Below are 19,114 nucleotides of genomic sequence, written 5' to 3'. Positions count from 1 at the left end.
GAAACCTTCATTCTAAGACAACTTTTTGTGCTGATTGCAGTTATGCAGTTTGTTAAAGGGATGCATTGTTTAATTAGTAAGATATTTTGCCCCAAAAATGGCCCAAGCGCAAAATTGCACTATAACAATTGTGTGACATTGATTTAAAATGAGTATAACATTAACAGTGTACAGTTCAGAACCATGTAACCTTAAATTCTAGTACATATTTGTACACTTATTTAATTCATGCAGTTTGTTAAGGGATACAGTCTTTTATCTTATTAACTAATAGTTAGTAAGATAGTTTGCCCCAAAAATGGCCCAAGTGCAACAATCGAGCAATAACATTGTGTGACATTGAATTTAAATGAGCATAAATTTTACATTGTACTGTCTAGAGCCATGAAACTTTTACTTCAAAAACAACCTTTTGTGCTTATTTCAGTCATGCACTCTGGTGGTAAGGGACACAATGTTTAATTATTAAGATATTGGGCCCCCAAAAGTGGCTCTTGTGCGAGAATGGTGAAAAGCACTGTTATTTCACAATTCTGGGGTCGGTACAATATCTTACTAATTAAAGACTGTGTTCCTTACCACCAGACTACGTGACTGAAATAAGCACAAAAGTTTTTCTAGAATTAAAGGTTTTATGGCTATAGGCAGTAGTACACTGATAATATTGTGCTCATATTTAAAATATATGTTGCTATGCAATTCTTGCACTTGAGCCATTTTTTGGTGCAAAATATCATACTAACTAACCACTCTGTCCCTTAACAGACGTCATGAATTAAATAAGCATACAAATGTGTACTAGAATATAGGTTTCATGGTTCTAAACAGAACACTGTTAATGTTATGCTCATTTGAAATATATCAATATTAGTCGCACAATGTTATTGCGCAATTTTAGCACTTGGGCCATTTTTGAGGCAAAATATCTTGCTAATTAAACAATGCATCCCTTTAACAGACTGCATACCTGAAATCAGCACAAAAAGTTGTCCTAGAATGGAAGGGTTTCATGGCTGTCTAGACAGTACATGGATAATATCACGCTCATTTGAAATCAATAATATAGTAAACACAATTTTATTGCACAATCTTGCACATGGGCCATTTTTGGGGCAAAATATCTTACTAATTAAACAATTTATCCCTTTAACAAACTGCATAACTGCAATCAGCACAAAAAGTTGTCTTAGAATGAAAGGTTTCATGGCTCTAGACCGTTCACAGATAATATATTATGCTCATTTGAAATCAACAATCATAACACAATTTTATTGCACAATTCTTGCACTTGGGCCATTTTTGGGGCATAATATCTTACTAATTAAACAATTTATCCCTTTAACAGACTGCATAACTGAAATCAACACAAAAAGTTGTCCTAGAATAAAAGGTTTCACGACTCTAGACAGTACACGGATAATATTATGCTCATTTGAAATCAACAGTAAATACAATTTTATTGCGCAATTCTTGTACTTGGGCCATTTTTGGGGGGGACATATCTTACTAATGAAACACTATATCCCTTAAAGAACTGCATGCCTGAAATAAGCACATAAAGTTGTTTTAGAATTATAAGTTTCAAGGGTCTAGGCAGATTATTTTTAATATTATCGTTATTCAAAAATTAATTTTATCACATTTACGCACTGATACTGTCACAAATTGAAAAATATACCCCTTTTCAAATCGCTTTTTAAACCTGAAGGGATAAAGACACCAAGTTGATATTTGGAACATCTGATCATCATATATAATTTAATTAATGGAGCAAGTTTTAACAACAAGCGTGCTTGCCCACAGGGTCAAAGGTCACCATGAAAATGAGGCATTTTTGTGCATTTTTTGTCCCGAATGACCTTTTGACCTACGATTACCCCCTAAAATGATAAGTTAAAAGTCAAACAAAGTGAAACATTTCCAACTATATAATTATAATTTGGTGCATAAGACCCATTTAATAACTGATTTGGGTATTTTAATGGGGTCTAAAAATGGAAGAAAAATTACGCAACCAAATAAGTTAGGGTGTTTACGAACCAATATTTTCGTAATGGGGTCCGGTATACCAAAAGTCATGTCATATTCCTGTTCTACAACCAAAAGTTTGTCTAGATATCAATTTTCAGTTAATTATCTTTATTCTATTTGAAGATATGGCTAATTGAAAATGCAACTTTACAAATATGTCATAATTGATAGCTAAACCCTAAAATTTCAAATGGCCGTAACTTCTAAACGACTTGGAATTGGCAAGTCAAATTTTGGGTTTGTTCGTCAGACATGTTGGTGCACATTATATCCGAGTTTCCAGAAAATCTGAGACGGTACCCAGCCATCCCATTTGTTGAGTTGGCACGGAATGACCCACCTGTATTTATACCTAATTAACATTTTCATGAGGTACAGTAAACTGCTATCTGGTATTGCTAGTTTTCCTTTAGTTTATGTTATTTACCTGTCACTAGTTGCTTATTCTTGAACATCCTCTGTAGTTTGGCAGTGGTTACTAATTTCTTAGAGCATCGGATATAGGCGTTTTCCAGGCACTCTTCCAAATCGTGGAAGTGCATTTCTCGCAAACCTGTCCAGCACAGCACACAGAACTTATAACGTGTGTGCTTCATTCCAGATGTCAGCACTTCCATCTCTTTCTTCAGAAACTCTAACACCTTGAATGAGGATTTTTTAAATAATTTGAAAATAACATTGAAAATATTACAAAATATATTAAGAAAAAATATATGTATTAAAAGGAAAGAATCATAAAAAACACTGGTTTCACAATTTGTTTTGTTAGATTTTATGATTTAATTGACTTGATATGCTCAATGATAAAATACAACAATTTAACAGGCAATAAAAAGGGAATCCAGAATTTTTTGAACAGGGGAAAGGGGGAGTGGAAAGATCTTGTTTTCTAGTGTGTCTTATTTCAACACTTAACATTGTATGTACTAACATTTTAAAATCTAGAGGAAAAATTGGGAAGGGGAAAAACTTTCAATGCATAGAAACTGTATCAAATATGCACTATATAAATACACATCTATTACCATTGCCTGGAAAACTCTACTAATGCCTACGATTCTCCAAGTAATATCATTAATAAAGAACATCACCACTGATTTGTGTAATTTTACAGTTGCTATTTCAATTGCAAGATTTCATTTATCAAACTAGATTACCTGCATACAGATTCTAGGACTGGGTTCACCTGTTGATGTCTTGGTATTGTCCTCATGAATGATAGGCGTTCGGGATATTTCCAGCTGAAATACAAACATTAAAATCAACCAACAATTCAATAGTGCATGCCCCGAATCTAGGTAGGCGTAATGCGAAATGCAAAGTAACAAGCAGTGAAGGGGGTTTGAGATTTTTCTAGAAACTTTTATAAAATCGCTATTTTAGAGTACCATGCTCCACCTTTTTTCTCTTTTTCTTGTTACAATTGTATTCAAGGGGGGGGGGGGGTGGTTGTGAGTGGCTTAGTGACGGCCACCAGGATCTGCTGCTGTAAAATACCCTCCTTAACACTGTAACAAAAAATTTGCAACATCACATCAAAATAACTCATAGAAAAACACTACTTAATTTCATTACCAATCACTCAAATAATCACTCAAATAATTAGTAACTAAATGACATCACTGAACGTCTTACCTTCAATGAGGGCTTGTTATTAATGACTACTGGTCCTAAGCTGAGAGTGTGTTCAAGTCCTAGGCTGATGTCTGCATAGTTGCTAAATAATTCCAGCATGGCTGTGTAGCCCATGTCTTGTACCATTCCAATCAAGCTCACAACTAGAGGATGGAAGACACTATCAGGGATGAAATCCTCGGAGGCCATGTAGATAGATACCATCTGAGCTGTGTCCGGTTCAATAGACACATTGTCCTTGCTACGTTTCAATCGACATGGTACGAAAAACGAGCGATATTTGCTTGCCTGATGCTTGAGGAAACAAAGAAATGAATTCCATTTAAAGGTAGAAAAATAAGTATGAAGACATTTTACCAGCTTTTTAGATCCAATGTTAGGTCACACTACAAAATGAGTATCATTGTTAGAAAATCAAAAAATGAGTTTATATTATATTTTGGTAGATCACATTATAAGCTTTAATTTGGTCTTTGAATGGCTTCCCTAGGATAAATAAATAGATCCGGAGATAACAAATAAAATATAAATATAAAATAATTTAAAATGGTCTTTTTTAAAAAAAATAATTTCCTGCATTTCTATTTACAATTAAAAGTTGAAATCTAGTCATCACTATGCACTTACACTAATATTTATTTTTTTGTAAATAAAGTCTTATTAGGATTAATTGCTCTGTGCAGGTCAATTGAATATTAACTACCTGGATGGCTGCAAAGAAGTCCCCCACTAGGAATATAATAGGAAAACTATCGCCAGTGATATACAATATTTGTATTTCTGAGTAAAGTTTTTGGGGCAAAAACAATTGATGGCTCAGGAAAAAAAATGAATGTTTACACAGAGTACATTGTTTTGTTCAGTATTTTAAAACCAAACTAAATCAAATCAATGGTTAACCAGAGGTTTATAGTGACAGAGGTGTACACAATTATTTTAACTTGAAATATTTTAAAAGCAATATACAGAAGAACAACAATGCATGCTGTGAGAAACATTGAGTCTCAATGATGAAGGCTGAAATAATGCAAATCTACTAAAAACGTGTTATTAAATCCCACAGTTGTAATAATTTATCTGATAATCTGTTGAAGACACTATGAACACACATACTATTACTATGTCATGTCCTACCTTAACTGGAACAGGCACAGATGGCAATATAGGTGTAGAGGATGTACCTGGTTTGCTGCGACTTTCCTTTTTAGGGGCGTGTACCAGTGGAGGTACAGGTGTTGACTTTCCTGCTGATGCTTGTACTGGTTCAGCTGCCTCTGCTTGGCTTCTCATTTGTTTCAATTTCTCAGCCACTTTACTTTCTAATGCATTATCAAGTATATCCTTGATCCGTTCACATTCTATGAAAGATAAAGAAATTCATCAAAGCTTGAGTCACAAATGAGAATCAGGATTTTAAAGTTAAATTGTTTCTTGTCATACCGTCCATGTCCTCTGCCTCTTTCCACACACTACTTATATCAGTAGTTTGAAAAGCAGTCGTCAACACTATTCCATCAGTCGATGGTTCTTCTTCATTAAATCTGTGGAAAGAGCAGTGTAATTACTGCTTGAATTGTTGAATTGTATATGTACATATTGTAGTATTTAAGTGCCATGATTGAGTTGTGGTTACATGGAGGAGTAGATACAAGATAACTTTATTGTCAGAAAGGAAATTACATTTGGATAATACTTCCCATGAAAAATTTTAAGAAGTCAAACATATAAATATAAAGGAGATGTTAGATATAAATTCCGACATACAGTCTATAGTACAGTATATACAACAAAACATGCTGTTGGATGTATGGGTAATGACAATTAAGTACATGCATGTTATGTTGTTGTTAAACAATAATATTTACGTGGCATCATACTGTATTTTTTTTTTAATATATAGAAAGCAAATAAAATACAAAACTTGTATAAAAAAGTACAGCAATACAGCAACATTTATATTGGAAATCCATTGACAGATACAGCACTTCGGAAACTTACGTTCTTTCAAGCAGAGTGTTCACCAAACAAGTCTTTCCCACCCCTTCTTTGCCTGTCACCATTATTCGTGCATGGTTTACTGTGATCCTTCCTTCTTGTAATTCCTCGTTAAAAACCTTCAGAGCCTCACTGCCTCTGGCTAAAATTACCTCTGGAACTGCAAAGTCTAATTTACAAAAGCAAAATATTGTTTTTTAACAATAAATGTACAAAGACAGGTTACATGTGAATAAAAATCTTTTAAAAAGTTAAAATAATTAAGAAAACATGATCCTATGTAAATGACTCATTATTATAACATTTCAAATATTATTATAATGGAAATGGATATAGGGAAATAATCATTTATAAAAAATAAGATGACTTGCTTATTGTCTTAAAAATATTATCATTTTCACCGTTATTGTCATAATCATCATCAACAATATTGTATTAAACAAATAATTAAACAAATAATAATAACATTTAGAAGTTGATTCTTATGATATTCTAGACTCAAAATTATTAGGGTGATATGAAATACCGAAGTAGGTACATGGGCTTGAGGAATATTTTAACTTTGAATGTTAAATATTTACTTTATTGTAAGTATTTGCTTTCTGTAAAGGACCCCAACTTTAAAAGTTCACTTTTGGTGTGTCCTGTCTCATCTTTGTTTGTGCTGTTCCTTGCTGTTTCTTTTTTGTGACAAATAAATGAACGAGTAAACATCTGTGATGTACAATAAGCTTGACTGCAAGACATTGTTTACAGCGGATAATAATAAATTATTATCCAATTAATATAAGCAGGAGATAAAATAACATTAAACTACTTAATCATAAACAATAACATGAATAATTAAATTGTAGGAACTGCTCACCTTGCAGAAGTTGCAAGACTTCTTCCTTGTGTTTTTCTCTATTTGTAGAATCATACTCCTCACATTCATTCTGTATATAGAGGTCACGTGGCGTCTGATTGTCCTGTAAAAATAATAACACATAAAACTTAAAACAAATCAATATCGATCATTCTACTTTAAAAAATACTTCATAGAAAGTATCACACAAAAATAATCACAAGAAATATTATACGTACATATCAGTGCAATTTTCTTTTATATCTTGCAAAGATTCAATCATAAGTATTGATTACAAGAACATTCCCTTAACAACACAATCGCTTGTTGTGCTAATTTACTGTACCGGTGGTCTTCAGAATCTTTGTCAATCAATCAAGCAGCAACAACAGCAATTTAAATAACTCAAGCAAGGATAGATCTGGGATGGGGAGAAGTGAATAGGATGGATAACATTTCCCACAAAAATACATAGGCCTAGACTAGAGCAATCCCTTTATACCAAGTAATAGAAACAAAGTTAACATTTCTAAAGTCAACATGCTTTGTGGAGTGGTTTACATTTTACCAAATAACCTACAATTAAGCTCATCTCATTCCCACCCTCATTTACCCCAGCCATGGACTCTCTTCTCTCATATTAGGCTCCACTACTGACACTGTGCTGCTGTTTATGTAATCATTATTATCATATTATCAAATAATTTCATCTGGCCTTGATGATATTATCCGTCAACAGAAAAGCCAGAATTATTTTATTTATTTGTATGAGACTTCAACATCATTAACAGACCTCAGAATGTGGAAAGTTCTGGGGTCGAGGCCTCCATGAACAACCTGTATACACTACCTAGCCATCCTCTATTCTTTAATCCTAGATCAGCCCACTGCTCAAGCTGTAAGCAAATTTTTTATATTATTTTTGGAATTGGTCTTATTTTCTGAATTGGTCTTATTTTCATTTTCCACATCACCAATGGAACTGCAATCACCTTCATAATATAAAATAGTTTAAGATTCAAGATTGCTTTATTATCATTAACCAAACATGTGATGAAATAAATTCTTTTTGCCTGCTGCATAAAATGAAAGACATGGACAAACAGTAAAAGGCAATTCAATTATTGATAAACATTGAAAACAACAAACGGATACAATATAATAATAATGTACCTATAGGATTTGATTTATTTGGTGTAAACACCAAGGAGAGCCCACAAAAGTCTAGAAGACGACTTATTTCCAGTGGGGTCATTCTGGTGGTGATTGGGCAGTACACCGGGAGACAATCCCCTACTCTTTTATGAAGAGTGTACTGCGTTCTTTAACGTGCACATGGGCCATAATGCACACGGGACCAACGGCTTAAACGTCTCATCCGAAAGACGGTGCGCTATTGTAACTTGTATTTCAGCCCTCTAGCTGAATCACAAGGAGAGGCAGCAATTGAACCCTGTCTCTTATAAGAGGCAGCGATGGGAATTGAACCAGGGACCTAGAGATCTCCATGGTTCAGCGCACACACAACGGCTACCACCAGATTATCTTTTTTTTTTTTTTATTCATCTTCAAAAAAACATGACAAAGACATTCAAGGCAAAAGGAAAAGAACAGTAAAACATTAGTCATTCCTTATTTATAACATTCTCATTTCATTTTTAACAAATCATTCTTTCTCTTGTAGATATCATTTTAAATCTGTGGAAGTACCTTATTTTAATTTAACGTTAAACACAATAGTAGTAGGTATAACCTCCTTTACTTTAAACAGAAAAACATTAGAAATGAGTATACAAGGTAGAGGTACGTGGATTATTTGCACAATTTCAGTTAAAATTCAAGCAATGTTTAATTTATAGCAAGTTAGAATCTAAACACTCAATTGACAGAAGAAACAAAATATTTTCAGTGTTGCTCCCGCAAAAAGTATACTAAGATGAACTATGAAACATATGCAAAAAACCAGACAAACTTTAAATGGGAAGGAGTACAGTATATGGAATTAAATTATTATTTTGAAAGAATTCAGAAAAGGTTTCAGTAATAGCTTTCTTTTAACTAACAATACAAGGCCTTTTTTTGGGAAGGGCGGGGGCTGTTGCCATATAGATTTGAAGCCAAATCTAAAAGTAAACATGTATAAACAGGAAAACACAAATAACCACCACCAGATTAGCCGACTGAGCTAAGCTGCTCATATCTACTAAAGCTATCATCACCATCTACTTCAGAATTGTCATCACGATCCAAACCATCACCTTTGGAATCATTGGAAGCATCATCATCATTAAGTTATTAAAACACTCAAAATTTATGTATTAATATAAATTATTAATATTATTATTAATATTACTATGTTTATACTGTAGGGGTATCTCCAAAATACAATTTACACCAACATATTGTATTTCTTATCTAATAGCAGCAATCATGTGACATCCATACATTTATACAAATTTGAATGACATTATTTACTCCACTATATATCTTGTATATTTTACCTTATTCTCTATATTTACATCAGCCCCGGCATCCAAAAGAAGTCTTGCAATGTCAAGGTGATCTCTGATATGTTTGGTTTTTAACAGCTTGTGAAGTGGAGTCTCTTGCCACTGTAACACATTGGAAACAGAAAGAGTGAATCAATAAATGACAACTCATATGATCATATTAATCAACATTCAAAGGAAATCCACTCTTATTCTTAATTTTTAAACATTAATAATATAAAACTAGATTTGAACTCGTCACTGAGGACGAGTTTGGTGATCCGCAGTACTTTGACACTCAGGAACTGAGTTGGTAGAAATACAAACAAATGTAATTTTTTTTGCTCGATTCTCTCGCCCAGTTCATCACTTTTAAGGATGTAACCTGGGGAGAAGTATTTATTATTTTTTTATTCAGTAATTACTTTAATTTTTTTATTGTTTGTATCATGTTATGCAAATTGCAATATTTTTTGTATGAATATATTTCATATGAATTGAAATAAAAGTGATTTAACATCAACATTCAATGACTATAAATCAACATAATTAAAAGAATGTAATACAAATAATGTAAAATAGTAATTTAAGCAATCATATTCGGTGGAGTATGCAGGTCATTAGGACCTTTGTGGATATGTCCCTACCAGCGATGTATACTTCAGTAGGGTGGGGTATGCTGGTCATAAGGCACTATTGGAGTGATGTTAATAGACAATATATTAGTACATTGAAGCGCTTAGAAGCTTTGTTAAGGCATTAAGCGCTATATAAGAACGACATGTTATTATTATTGTCACTTGTTTTCTGTCATGATTTATTTCTGTCATGTAATTATGTTGTGTGGATGGCCCACTGGCAATATGAAAGAAATTAAATTGAATTGAATTAAATTGAATCTAGCAGAAATCATCAGAGAGACGTGGCAGTGCCAGGGTGGGTAGGGTACGTGTAGAAAAAAAAAGTTTGGATGGGCAAGTAATTAAATTTATGTGAAGTCTCATAGTCATATCCAGGGCCACTCAGTGAGGAGTAGGGGTTCTTGTCTGGAGACAGGGGGGGGGGTGGCGTCAAGGTTTACTACTGAGATGGAATGTTGGATCAGAAATAATAATAATAATAATAACAATAATAATAACAATGATAATAATAATAATAAATAATAATATATTTTTTAACCATTAGAAAATTAAAAATTGAACAGTAAAATTTAAATACAAAATATTAATGCTGTTCTTCACTAATTCCATGGACACAACATGGAGAACAATACGAAAAAGACAATTTATAAAATAGAACCATTATTAACATTAGAAAAATTAGCAAATTAAATGGATTAATATACCCTGGCCTAGTAGCTGACGGTAGGTGTAGGCCTAGCCTTGGATAGTCTAGCGTTGACGTCCTGTTTAATGAAACAAACCTTTAGTCCTAGGCCTAACTAAGACTTAATAGGAGTATGCCTATAATAATAATAGTAATTACATCATTCATAAGACATAGGCAGCTCTACTCCACCAGACAGGCCTTGCATTTCACAGCAGCCTTCTATAGACAAGTGTCACCATCAGACAGGCCTTAATCAAGTGCCAAGGTCTGTGACCTAAATAACACGTAAAAGTTTCAAATAATGTGTCTGGGCCTAGCCTAGCTCTCAGTAGGGCATCGAATTGGCTCCACAAAAAAACCAGTCGAAGTATTAAAAACTAAAACCATAGAGGCCTATATTTCACGAAAAATATAAATTAGTATTTTTTGAATTGTTATCATTTAATTATTTATTGTTATTTATTATAAGTCTTGGCTATTAACAATTAATGATAATGAAATTGTGATAAATGCTTGTGATGATGGATTAATAAATTTGAAGATGGTGAATTGTCATTTAGTGTTTATAATGAATAATGTGTTGTTTCCTATACGTACCACCTTGTCTTGCAAATTGACATTGCGTGCAGAAATCATCAGAGATTTTCTCATTTCCTGTGCGTAGCCGAGTGCAATGTGATGTAGAATGCAATCACCGTCAAGCTACACAATGAACAAGGAATATGAAAACAGAGAATACAACACATCATCTCTTTAAAAATATTTTTTAGGTAATTTAATTTTATGGAGTATCTAATTAAAATTGCAATTATTGAATTCAGTGCTCAATACAGATCAAAACAAAATCAAACACGAATTGTGAAATTTTCATGTAAAGCAAACTATATAAACCAACTTTTTTACATTCATTTTGCTGTATCACACAACATGGACGCCCTATGTTTTGTACATTTTAAATCATCATTTAAAAAAAAAAAAAATAAGGTATTGTACTTTTTATGGATAATTTAATGAAAATTATAATAATTATATGCAGTGTTAAAAGTGGACCAAAACAACACCAAACATGAATGGGAATTTTCTATGTAAACCTGATTTCCAGCAATTTTAGACAAGTTTTTTTGGCCCATGATGAACTGCTGTCACTCAGTTAAGCAATCTAAAGAAATGTTATTTTTTACACGTTAACAATGCGGAAATTTAAACAATAAATAAATAAATGATCAATATTGATCTTAAAATACAATAAAATATCATATTTATATTGTGGATAAATGATTAAAATATGTTTTAAGTGTAATAAATTGTTGTTGTTAGGTAAGAATTGATGTAGAGTGATGTATGGTATGTTGTGTATAGATGCTGTGTTGTTGTATTTTGTGTGTTGATGTCGTAATTGTAATGATACATAATTCTACTCACCCAGTGCACGTAGTCCACTGTTTCTGCCGTCGCTGATTTCAAACTCTCAGCGACGACATCACGTGGTGGGCTGTACAACACAATCAGATATAATAACGACCAGCGGCCCTACAAAAACAACAAAATACGATGATAACAAAACACATTCAACTATCACACATACACAAAATATCACATATAAACACAACTTAATCACATCATAATTACATTAATAAATAATCACAATCAATTAAATATTCAAATATTATTACAAATTAACTAACAATTTAAAGCTAAATCTTTTAAATTTGTAAATTTTAGCATTTTTTTTCTGAACGGCTTTTCCCCATTCTTTTGCATTGAAAATGTTTTAGTTCATTTAGGGTTTTGTTCAGATCATAATTTTTTATGAATTTTGTATTTTTAACATTCTAGATATATTTCTTTTGTATAAAGGTTTGAAAAGAATACAGACAATGATATGTTTTATCCACTAGTTAACATTTTTCTTTATCATTAGGCCTGCTGACTTCAGAGAAAATTCCCTATTCTTTATCATTAGATACATAAAAATCTGTTACCGGTATCTCATTTGTTCGGAATCATATTTTTTTTGAAAATCTATATTTTTAAGATCATATTTGACTTTCTTTTGATTAGAGTTTTAAAAGTAATCCAAACACATATATGTTTTAACGACTAATTAACGATTTTACCAAGCTTTCAACCTATACTACTTTCAGACAAAATCTGCCTATACTGTATCATTAGATACATAAATTCTGTAGGCCTATCTGTCCGGAATCATATTTTTTTTTGAAAAGTTATATTTTCAAGATCATATTTGAGTTTCTCTTGACTAAAGTTTTAAAAGTAATCTAAACACATATATGTTTTAACGACTAATAGACCTTTCCGCTAAGCCCCGCCTCTTGGATATTGTTGTTAAGGTCCCACAAACAACATCATTTTGTAGAAGAAAACATGGCTGGCTGTGCGGTCGCGGGCACAGAGTAGTTGCTAGGTATTCTGGACAATATCTGTTTTACGTTTCTACCGAATCATAAAAATGTATCAGAAAGTGTCTTAAAAAGAGGTCTAAATTACTATTTGCAAGTATACATTCATATAATTAAAATAATAACACTAAAGTTGATGGAAATCACTGGCGATTGATGCGGAAGTCTTATTCATCTCCATGGTTTCACATCGAGATTTCAGCATAAAATCACATCGATTCTTCTTGTTCTTGCAAATCGGGGTAAGGTCACAGGAAGGTTTCGACTTAAAAATTAGGAAACTACATATATATTAATTATTTTAGGCAATACCTGGTTCAACATGGATTTCACGCCTTCCCGTTCTTGAAGTCCACAATCTGGCTTCTCCCTCCCAGGTTCGAGTACAAATAGGCCTAGGGAGGCGTATCCTAGGGAGGCCTACAGCAGGACCTGTGATACCGTCACCGGCCTAGTCAGGAGGCTATCTAAATCTGTCAATGATATTTTGACTAATTCTTATACCATCCAGGCCATATGAAAATTAAAATAATCGCTATATAAGATTCGATGTTTCTCACTGGACATTTTAGAAATGTACACAATCAGAAGAACCAGTCATATTAATTATATAAATCTATATGTTTTTTTTTGTTTTTTTTTGTAAACTGCGTATGCTGCATTAAAATTGTAACATTGTTGTACCATTCAGCACGCGGTGGTTGACAAACGTTATGTAGCAGAATTACAATCAAAACAAAAAGGCATTAAACCAGTGAATTTCATGTAGTGTACAGTATTATTTCTTTTCTAAAGTTATCTACTGTACATTGATCTGAGACTAAAATATAAAGGGACTAACTAACCCAATCCATCCATCCATCCACCAATCAACATGGCTTTGTATATAAATATGTTCAGTAAAGATAATAATATTAAAACAAATTAAATAATGACCAAAAAAAATCCACACACACAGAAGCTTCTTTATACTGTAATTGAAACATAATGATCAGATTTAATTTGCAACGGCATACATCTAAGATACATCTTTTATTTAAATTCAACACAAATAGCTTGAATCTACACAGGGCCACCAAGAGAGGAGGAAAAGATCCCCAGGGCCCTAGTTTACCAGGGCCCATAAAAATTGCAGGTAGCATTTTTCCCCCATATATTTTTCAAAAATAATTACTATCATGGGCCCTCAATAATGTCATGGGTCCCCTAATAATGGGCTCCTCCAGATTGACAGGGCCCCATAAAAAAAATTGTATGTGCCTTCGCGCAATCTTTCTCGCGCTTCACGCTCGTAACTGGAGGACCACACCAACCCTTGCGCCTGTTACAGTTTCCCCTCTTGGCGGCCCTGAATGTACATAAGGAATTAAACATACAGTATACACATCTTGTGTAGACCTTTTTGTATAATGGAAAGGCCATAGCATCAAAAATATTTCATATCTTGTGAAAGGTTTTTCAAACAGAGGATAAAAGGATTTATTTACTTTTAATGTATCAGCAACCTTTTAATAATACATACAGCATTATAAATAAAAACTAAAGATTGATAAACAAGTAATATAATTTTATATTTCAAATATATTTAATTAATTTAGTAATAGTTGTAATAATGTTCTCAATGTTATGCATCTATTAAAATTGTTATTCTTTATTTTTACAATTGTTTTTTTTTTTATATTGCACATGCTGCCAACATTATTCTCTTCATTTACTTTTCTTAATAATATTCATGTTTACAATACAAGTGGTAACAAACTTCAGCACCAACTCCTGTATACCAAATCATGTAGGCCTACAGTTACCGTTTTTCAATCATGTGAAAAATCTACTCATGACTATCCTAACTTACATTCTGTGATATTTTGTTTTGGTTTCTCTATTTCTGGTAGGGGACGTCTACGCACAGTTGGTACTGTTCCATCTGCATTTACTGGGTCAGGATATTCAATAGTTTCCAATAACAAAATGCTATGAAAAAATTCAATTCAATTCAATTCAACTTTTATTGTCAAACACAGTGAGAACATGGTTTGAAATTCTTCTTGTTTGTTCACAGTTAAAATGTAAGTTAAAACAAGACACAAAGGATAAAATCACAGAGGAAACAGCAAAAATTTAAAAACATAAATGTCTGCTAAAAGGTTAAAAAGGCTAAAAAGATTAAAAAGGGGTTAAAATTGGTTAAACATTCTGTGAAAAATCAGCTTTGGCAAAGGCAAGCAGATTGGGGAATACAGCATAGGCCTATCTTTTCCACATTTTATTAAATTGTCTCGTAGCGCTTGGGAGAAATGATTTACAAATTCTATTTGTCCGCATCCTTGGATATAACATACGTCCAGTCCTGCTGAAGGCGAGGTACTGATTAAGAGGGTGATTAACATCTGATATAATTACTTCCATTTTTTTACACATTGCACTGTTAACACAATCTTCTATATTCTTACTGTTTTTGGTCCCAATAATTCTGTCAGCTGTTCTACTAATTCTTACAACTTTTTTCATGTTCTGTTTATCAAGGCTATAAAACCAGACTATTGCACTAAAAGTTAGAATTGATAAAATGACTGATTCATAAAAGAGTACCATGATTTTATTACATACATGAAATTTCTTTAAACGTCTTAGGAAGTACAGCCTCTGATTGCACTTACTGGTAATGTGTTTTGTATTCTCTTTCCAGTCAAGCATATCATCAATAATTGTACCAAGATATTTATGGTGTTTAACAATTTCAACCTTATCATGTATAATAGTCAGGTCATATGTGTCTTGTTGCCTTTTCTAAAATCAACGATAATCTCCTATGTCTTTTTAACATTTAACTTTAAACAATTATCTTGGCACCATGTTGAAAAGCGATCGACACATTACGACAATATTTCGTGTCTAAATTCGATAAAACGGCAGTGAAGGTCGCCAAAAACCACTAAATTTGGTCATTTTTCAACTTCTTTTTGTAATAACTTCGCAAATACTCCATCGATTTTTTTTGGGAAAAGATAAAACTGATCGCAATTTAATAATCATTACAACAATTACAAATTTATAAGTGTAATGTTAACACCTTTATCGGACTTTTGATTTTTATCAAACCCACTCGTGTATTTTTTCAGCGTAAAAACAGTGAAATCTGTCGAAATATCCCAGCTGTCTTTAACATAAATCCCTCTACAGTCGAAAGTTGTGGGCCGATTTCTTTTGGGAAAAGTCCATTCGAAAGCCCTTTTTGTCTTCTAAATGTATTCCAAATAAAAGATTGATCGGTTGAGTAGTTTTATCGGACCAATCAGATTTATGAGAATCATCCAAAACTCCTCACCATATGCTTAAGCATTACAAGCATATGGCAGTCTGACGCTCACGTGGATGTAGAGCTTGAAATATACTCTGGAAAAACAGATAAAATGACTAAATTATCCTTATTTTTAAACACTAAAATTATTATCATAGGCAAAAGAAAAGGATAGAGATTCAAATGATGTAAACTATATGCAGTAAAAACGTATAGATTTTTAGTACCAGCAGTATATAAATGTCAGTTTTTGTAAAACACCCATTTTTTCGAGCGGTTCACTGGTTTGAGATGGTCGATTCTATTTTCTTATGTGTACATGACTACGTACATGTGAGTGGTGAAGACTGTAAAGCAGGGTAAAATATGTCTTCTTTTGAGGGTAAAAATAAAACTGTGAATGGTATTTAGATAATTATGTATGTTGTTTAGAATAAAAATTGAAAGTCCATATGAAAATGTTACGGCATTTAATTTGTAGTTGTGGAACCCCCTAAATTACAAATAAACTGTTTCAAAGCCGTTACGCGCTTGACTGATCCCTACAGTGTACCGTTAGCCCATGAGGAAGCTACCTTGAGGTCGAATTCAGGGAATAAAATTGCACTGCTTGCAAAATATTGTCGTAATGTTCTCAAGATATACCCCAGTGTCATTATCCTTCACAAGGCCAACTAGGCAAGTGTCATCTGCATATTTAAAACTTGTTTATTTGTACATTTAAAATCGTTAGTATATAAAGAGAAAAGAAAAGGAGATAAAACACAGCCCTGTTGAGCTCCAGTATTGCACGTACGTATATCAAAGTTAAAATTGTTAAAACAGACAAATTGCTCCCTATCCTTTAAAAAGTTGTTGATCCATAAAATAAGAGATGGGTTAATACCTAAAACATTCATCTTCTCCATTAAAATATGAGGTTTAATTGTATTAAAAGCTGAGGAAAAATCTAAAAATAAAATTCTAGCATATGCATTAGCACTCTCTAGATGAACAAGAATTTTATGCAATAGGGTAGTAATGGCATCTTCTACACCTCTCTTAGGACGGTAAGCAAATTGATATGGATCTGCTTTATCATTGGTTTCATTAAGGATCTCACATTTAACTAGTTTTTCAAAGCATTTCATAGGCACGGTAGTAAGAGCAATAGGTCTGTAATCATTTAGCATTCTAGGGTTACTAATTTTGGCCAGTGGATGGATTAATGAGCGTTTCCATAATGCAGGTACTTCATGAGAATTGAGTGACCAGTTGTATAAACGAGAAAAAACATGGGACAATTGCTCATTGCATTCCTTTAAAACTTTTCCACTGACACCATCTGGACCTCTAGATTTTCTAGGGTTAATTGTTTTAAACACACGCTTAACATCCATTGTGTTAATCATTGCTAGATTTATATCTGTCATGCTATCTCTAATATTATTTTCAATTTGATATCTAATGTCACTAAAATCATGATCATTATCAAATCGCAGGTAGAATGAATTAAGATCAGTAGCCATTTTTTTTTATCATAATCTGTTTTAACACTATTTACACATTTCTGGTCATAACCTGTCATCATTTGCATACACTTCCACACTTGCTTGGTATTTCCAGACTTGAACTTTTCTTCTACCTTTTGTCCATACTTTCTCTTGCAGCGTGAAACCTCATGTTTTATCTCTTTTTGTATTTCTTTTCTGTTCATTTCATCAGTGCATTTATACTTTCTTTGGAATAATTTCTTAATACTTCCATTGAGCCACGGTTTGTTGTTCGGATATACTTTGATTTGCTTTTCTTGAACAACAGACTCGACACAAAAATCAATATAATGTGAAATTGCTTCCGTTGCTCCATTTAACGTAGATCCTTCAAAGAAGACATCCCAATTTGTAACTTCAAAACACCCTCTTAATGTTTCAATGCTATCTCGAGACCAAATTCTTATTGACTTAATAGTAGGTTTGATTGCTTTAATTCTCTGAACATATTGTGGTAACAGATGAACGACATCGTGATCTGATGTGCCAATTTTAGGTTTAATGACACATTTGTATGCTGCAGGTAAGTTTCCATAGCATTTATCTAGAATATTGTTACCTCTGGTGGGTTTGTCAACATACTGATGATAAAGTGGTATGGTACTCTTCAGATCGCACTGGTTAAAATCACCCGTGAGAATTTTAACAGCGTCCGGCGAGTCATTCTCCATGTCTCGTATTAGATCTTGTAAATAATCCGCTAAATTTTCAACAAGGGCTGTTGTAGTGATGTATACCACCATAACAAATATTTTTGGGAATTCCCTGGGTAGGTAGTAAGGTCTAAGAGCGACCGTAAGCAATTCTATATCCTTTGTACAGTATTGCCTGAAGACTTTTATGTTTGAGCACCAACGGTTATTGATGTAGATACATACACCTCCTCCACCATCTTTGCACGCATCGGGCGTTCTGTCCGCTCGTAAGCAAGTGAAACCATCAATATGGCTAAAACTATGAGTGTCGACATCCGACCGGAACCATGTTTCAGTAACGCATATTAGACATGCATCCCTGAATTCCCTTAAAGTTGTGGTATTTACCGTCAGTTCTTCAAGCTTTTCTCTAAGGCGTGATCTACAAATTATCCCCAACGACAGAAACGGGTCAAACACGTTTACTATTGTTATATGACAAGCTCCCAAACGCGTCTGTGAAATGCCGTTTGGAAGCTTGTCGTTCGAGCCGTTTATTCCGTTTGGAAGTTAACTCCTCCCCTTTTCATATGGCTGACTGCTCGTGAATGGCAAAATGTTAAACGCGTTCAGCGAAATTTGGAATTTTGATCGTGATTTAAACAACTTCAAAACTTGTTCAGTGTCCCTACCGTACCTAGGCTATGTAGGCCTAGGCCTATAGTAGTAGCCTGGTAGTAAAATGCTAGCCTACGCTAGGTGACAGTTCATGAAGAAATGTTTATAATAAAGGCCTAAATTTAATTATTTTTCTTGTTGGGGAAACCCCAATGTTTCTTGTATTTTAGTAGGCTAGGCCCTACCGTTACCTGTAGGTTTTATAGAAGAGAAAGCAATCGCCAGTAA

At 33.2% G+C, this 19,114-nt stretch overlaps 3 protein-coding genes across 3 annotated transcripts in view; all 3 read right to left on the bottom strand.

Moving 5' to 3' along the window:
* The window catches only part of LOC117112302, a 9,713-nt gene extending 5,723 nt beyond the window's left edge, over positions 1–3,990 (bottom strand). The window contains exons 1-3 of the mRNA XM_033255369.1: positions 3,667–3,990; positions 3,189–3,272; positions 2,459–2,672 (exon numbers count right to left, since the gene is read on the bottom strand). Coding sequence (XP_033111260.1) covers positions 2,459–2,672; positions 3,189–3,272; positions 3,667–3,870 — 502 coding nt within the window. The 5' untranslated portion in view covers positions 3,871–3,990. The remainder of the gene's footprint in view (positions 1–2,458; positions 2,673–3,188; positions 3,273–3,666) is intronic.
* A 576-nt stretch (positions 3,991–4,566) lies between these two features.
* Positions 4,567–10,488, bottom strand: LOC117112294. Its single transcript, XM_033255362.1, has 6 exons — positions 10,340–10,488; positions 9,007–9,117; positions 6,527–6,629; positions 5,665–5,830; positions 5,107–5,207; positions 4,567–5,024 (listed from the first exon to the last, which is right to left on the bottom strand). Exons 4-6 carry the CDS (start codon positions 5,724–5,726, stop codon positions 4,717–4,719), a joined length of 471 nt encoding a protein of 156 aa, XP_033111253.1. The 5' UTR covers positions 5,727–5,830; positions 6,527–6,629; positions 9,007–9,117; positions 10,340–10,488; the 3' UTR covers positions 4,567–4,716.
* LOC117112300 overlaps positions 6,282–19,114 on the bottom strand; it is a 16,870-nt gene continuing 4,037 nt past the window's right edge. The window contains exons 2-7 of the mRNA XM_033255368.1: positions 17,585–18,638; positions 11,746–11,853; positions 10,921–11,025; positions 9,007–9,117; positions 6,527–6,629; positions 6,282–6,397 (exon numbers count right to left, since the gene is read on the bottom strand). Of these exons, the coding sequence (XP_033111259.1) occupies positions 6,282–6,397; positions 6,527–6,629; positions 9,007–9,117; positions 10,921–11,025; positions 11,746–11,853; positions 17,585–18,638 (1,597 nt within the window). The remainder of the gene's footprint in view (positions 6,398–6,526; positions 6,630–9,006; positions 9,118–10,920; positions 11,026–11,745; positions 11,854–17,584; positions 18,639–19,114) is intronic.

Source organism: Anneissia japonica, unplaced genomic scaffold, assembly GCF_011630105.1.
Source record: "Anneissia japonica isolate Jap-2015-1 unplaced genomic scaffold, ASM1163010v1 scaffold1709_len327053_cov138, whole genome shotgun sequence".
NCBI classification, from domain to species: domain Eukaryota; kingdom Metazoa; phylum Echinodermata; class Crinoidea; order Comatulida; family Comatulidae; genus Anneissia; species Anneissia japonica.
The sequence above is the reverse complement of the archived record's forward strand: the minus strand, read 5'-3'. Positions and strand labels throughout refer to the sequence as shown.

Excerpts from the sequence above, each read along its gene's own strand:
- LOC117112294 (XM_033255362.1), bottom strand. The coding sequence starts at position 5,726 with ATGGTGACAGGCAAAGAAGGGGTGGGAAAGACTTGTTTGGTGAACACT. Across the intron at positions 5,208-5,664 it reads AACACTCTGCTTGAAAGAAC|ATTTAATGAAGAAGAACCAT; the intron begins GTAAGTTTCCGA and ends CTCTTTCCACAG. Across the intron at positions 5,025-5,106 it reads AGAGGCAGAGGACATGGACG|AATGTGAACGGATCAAGGAT; the intron begins GTATGACAAGAA and ends TATCTTTCATAG.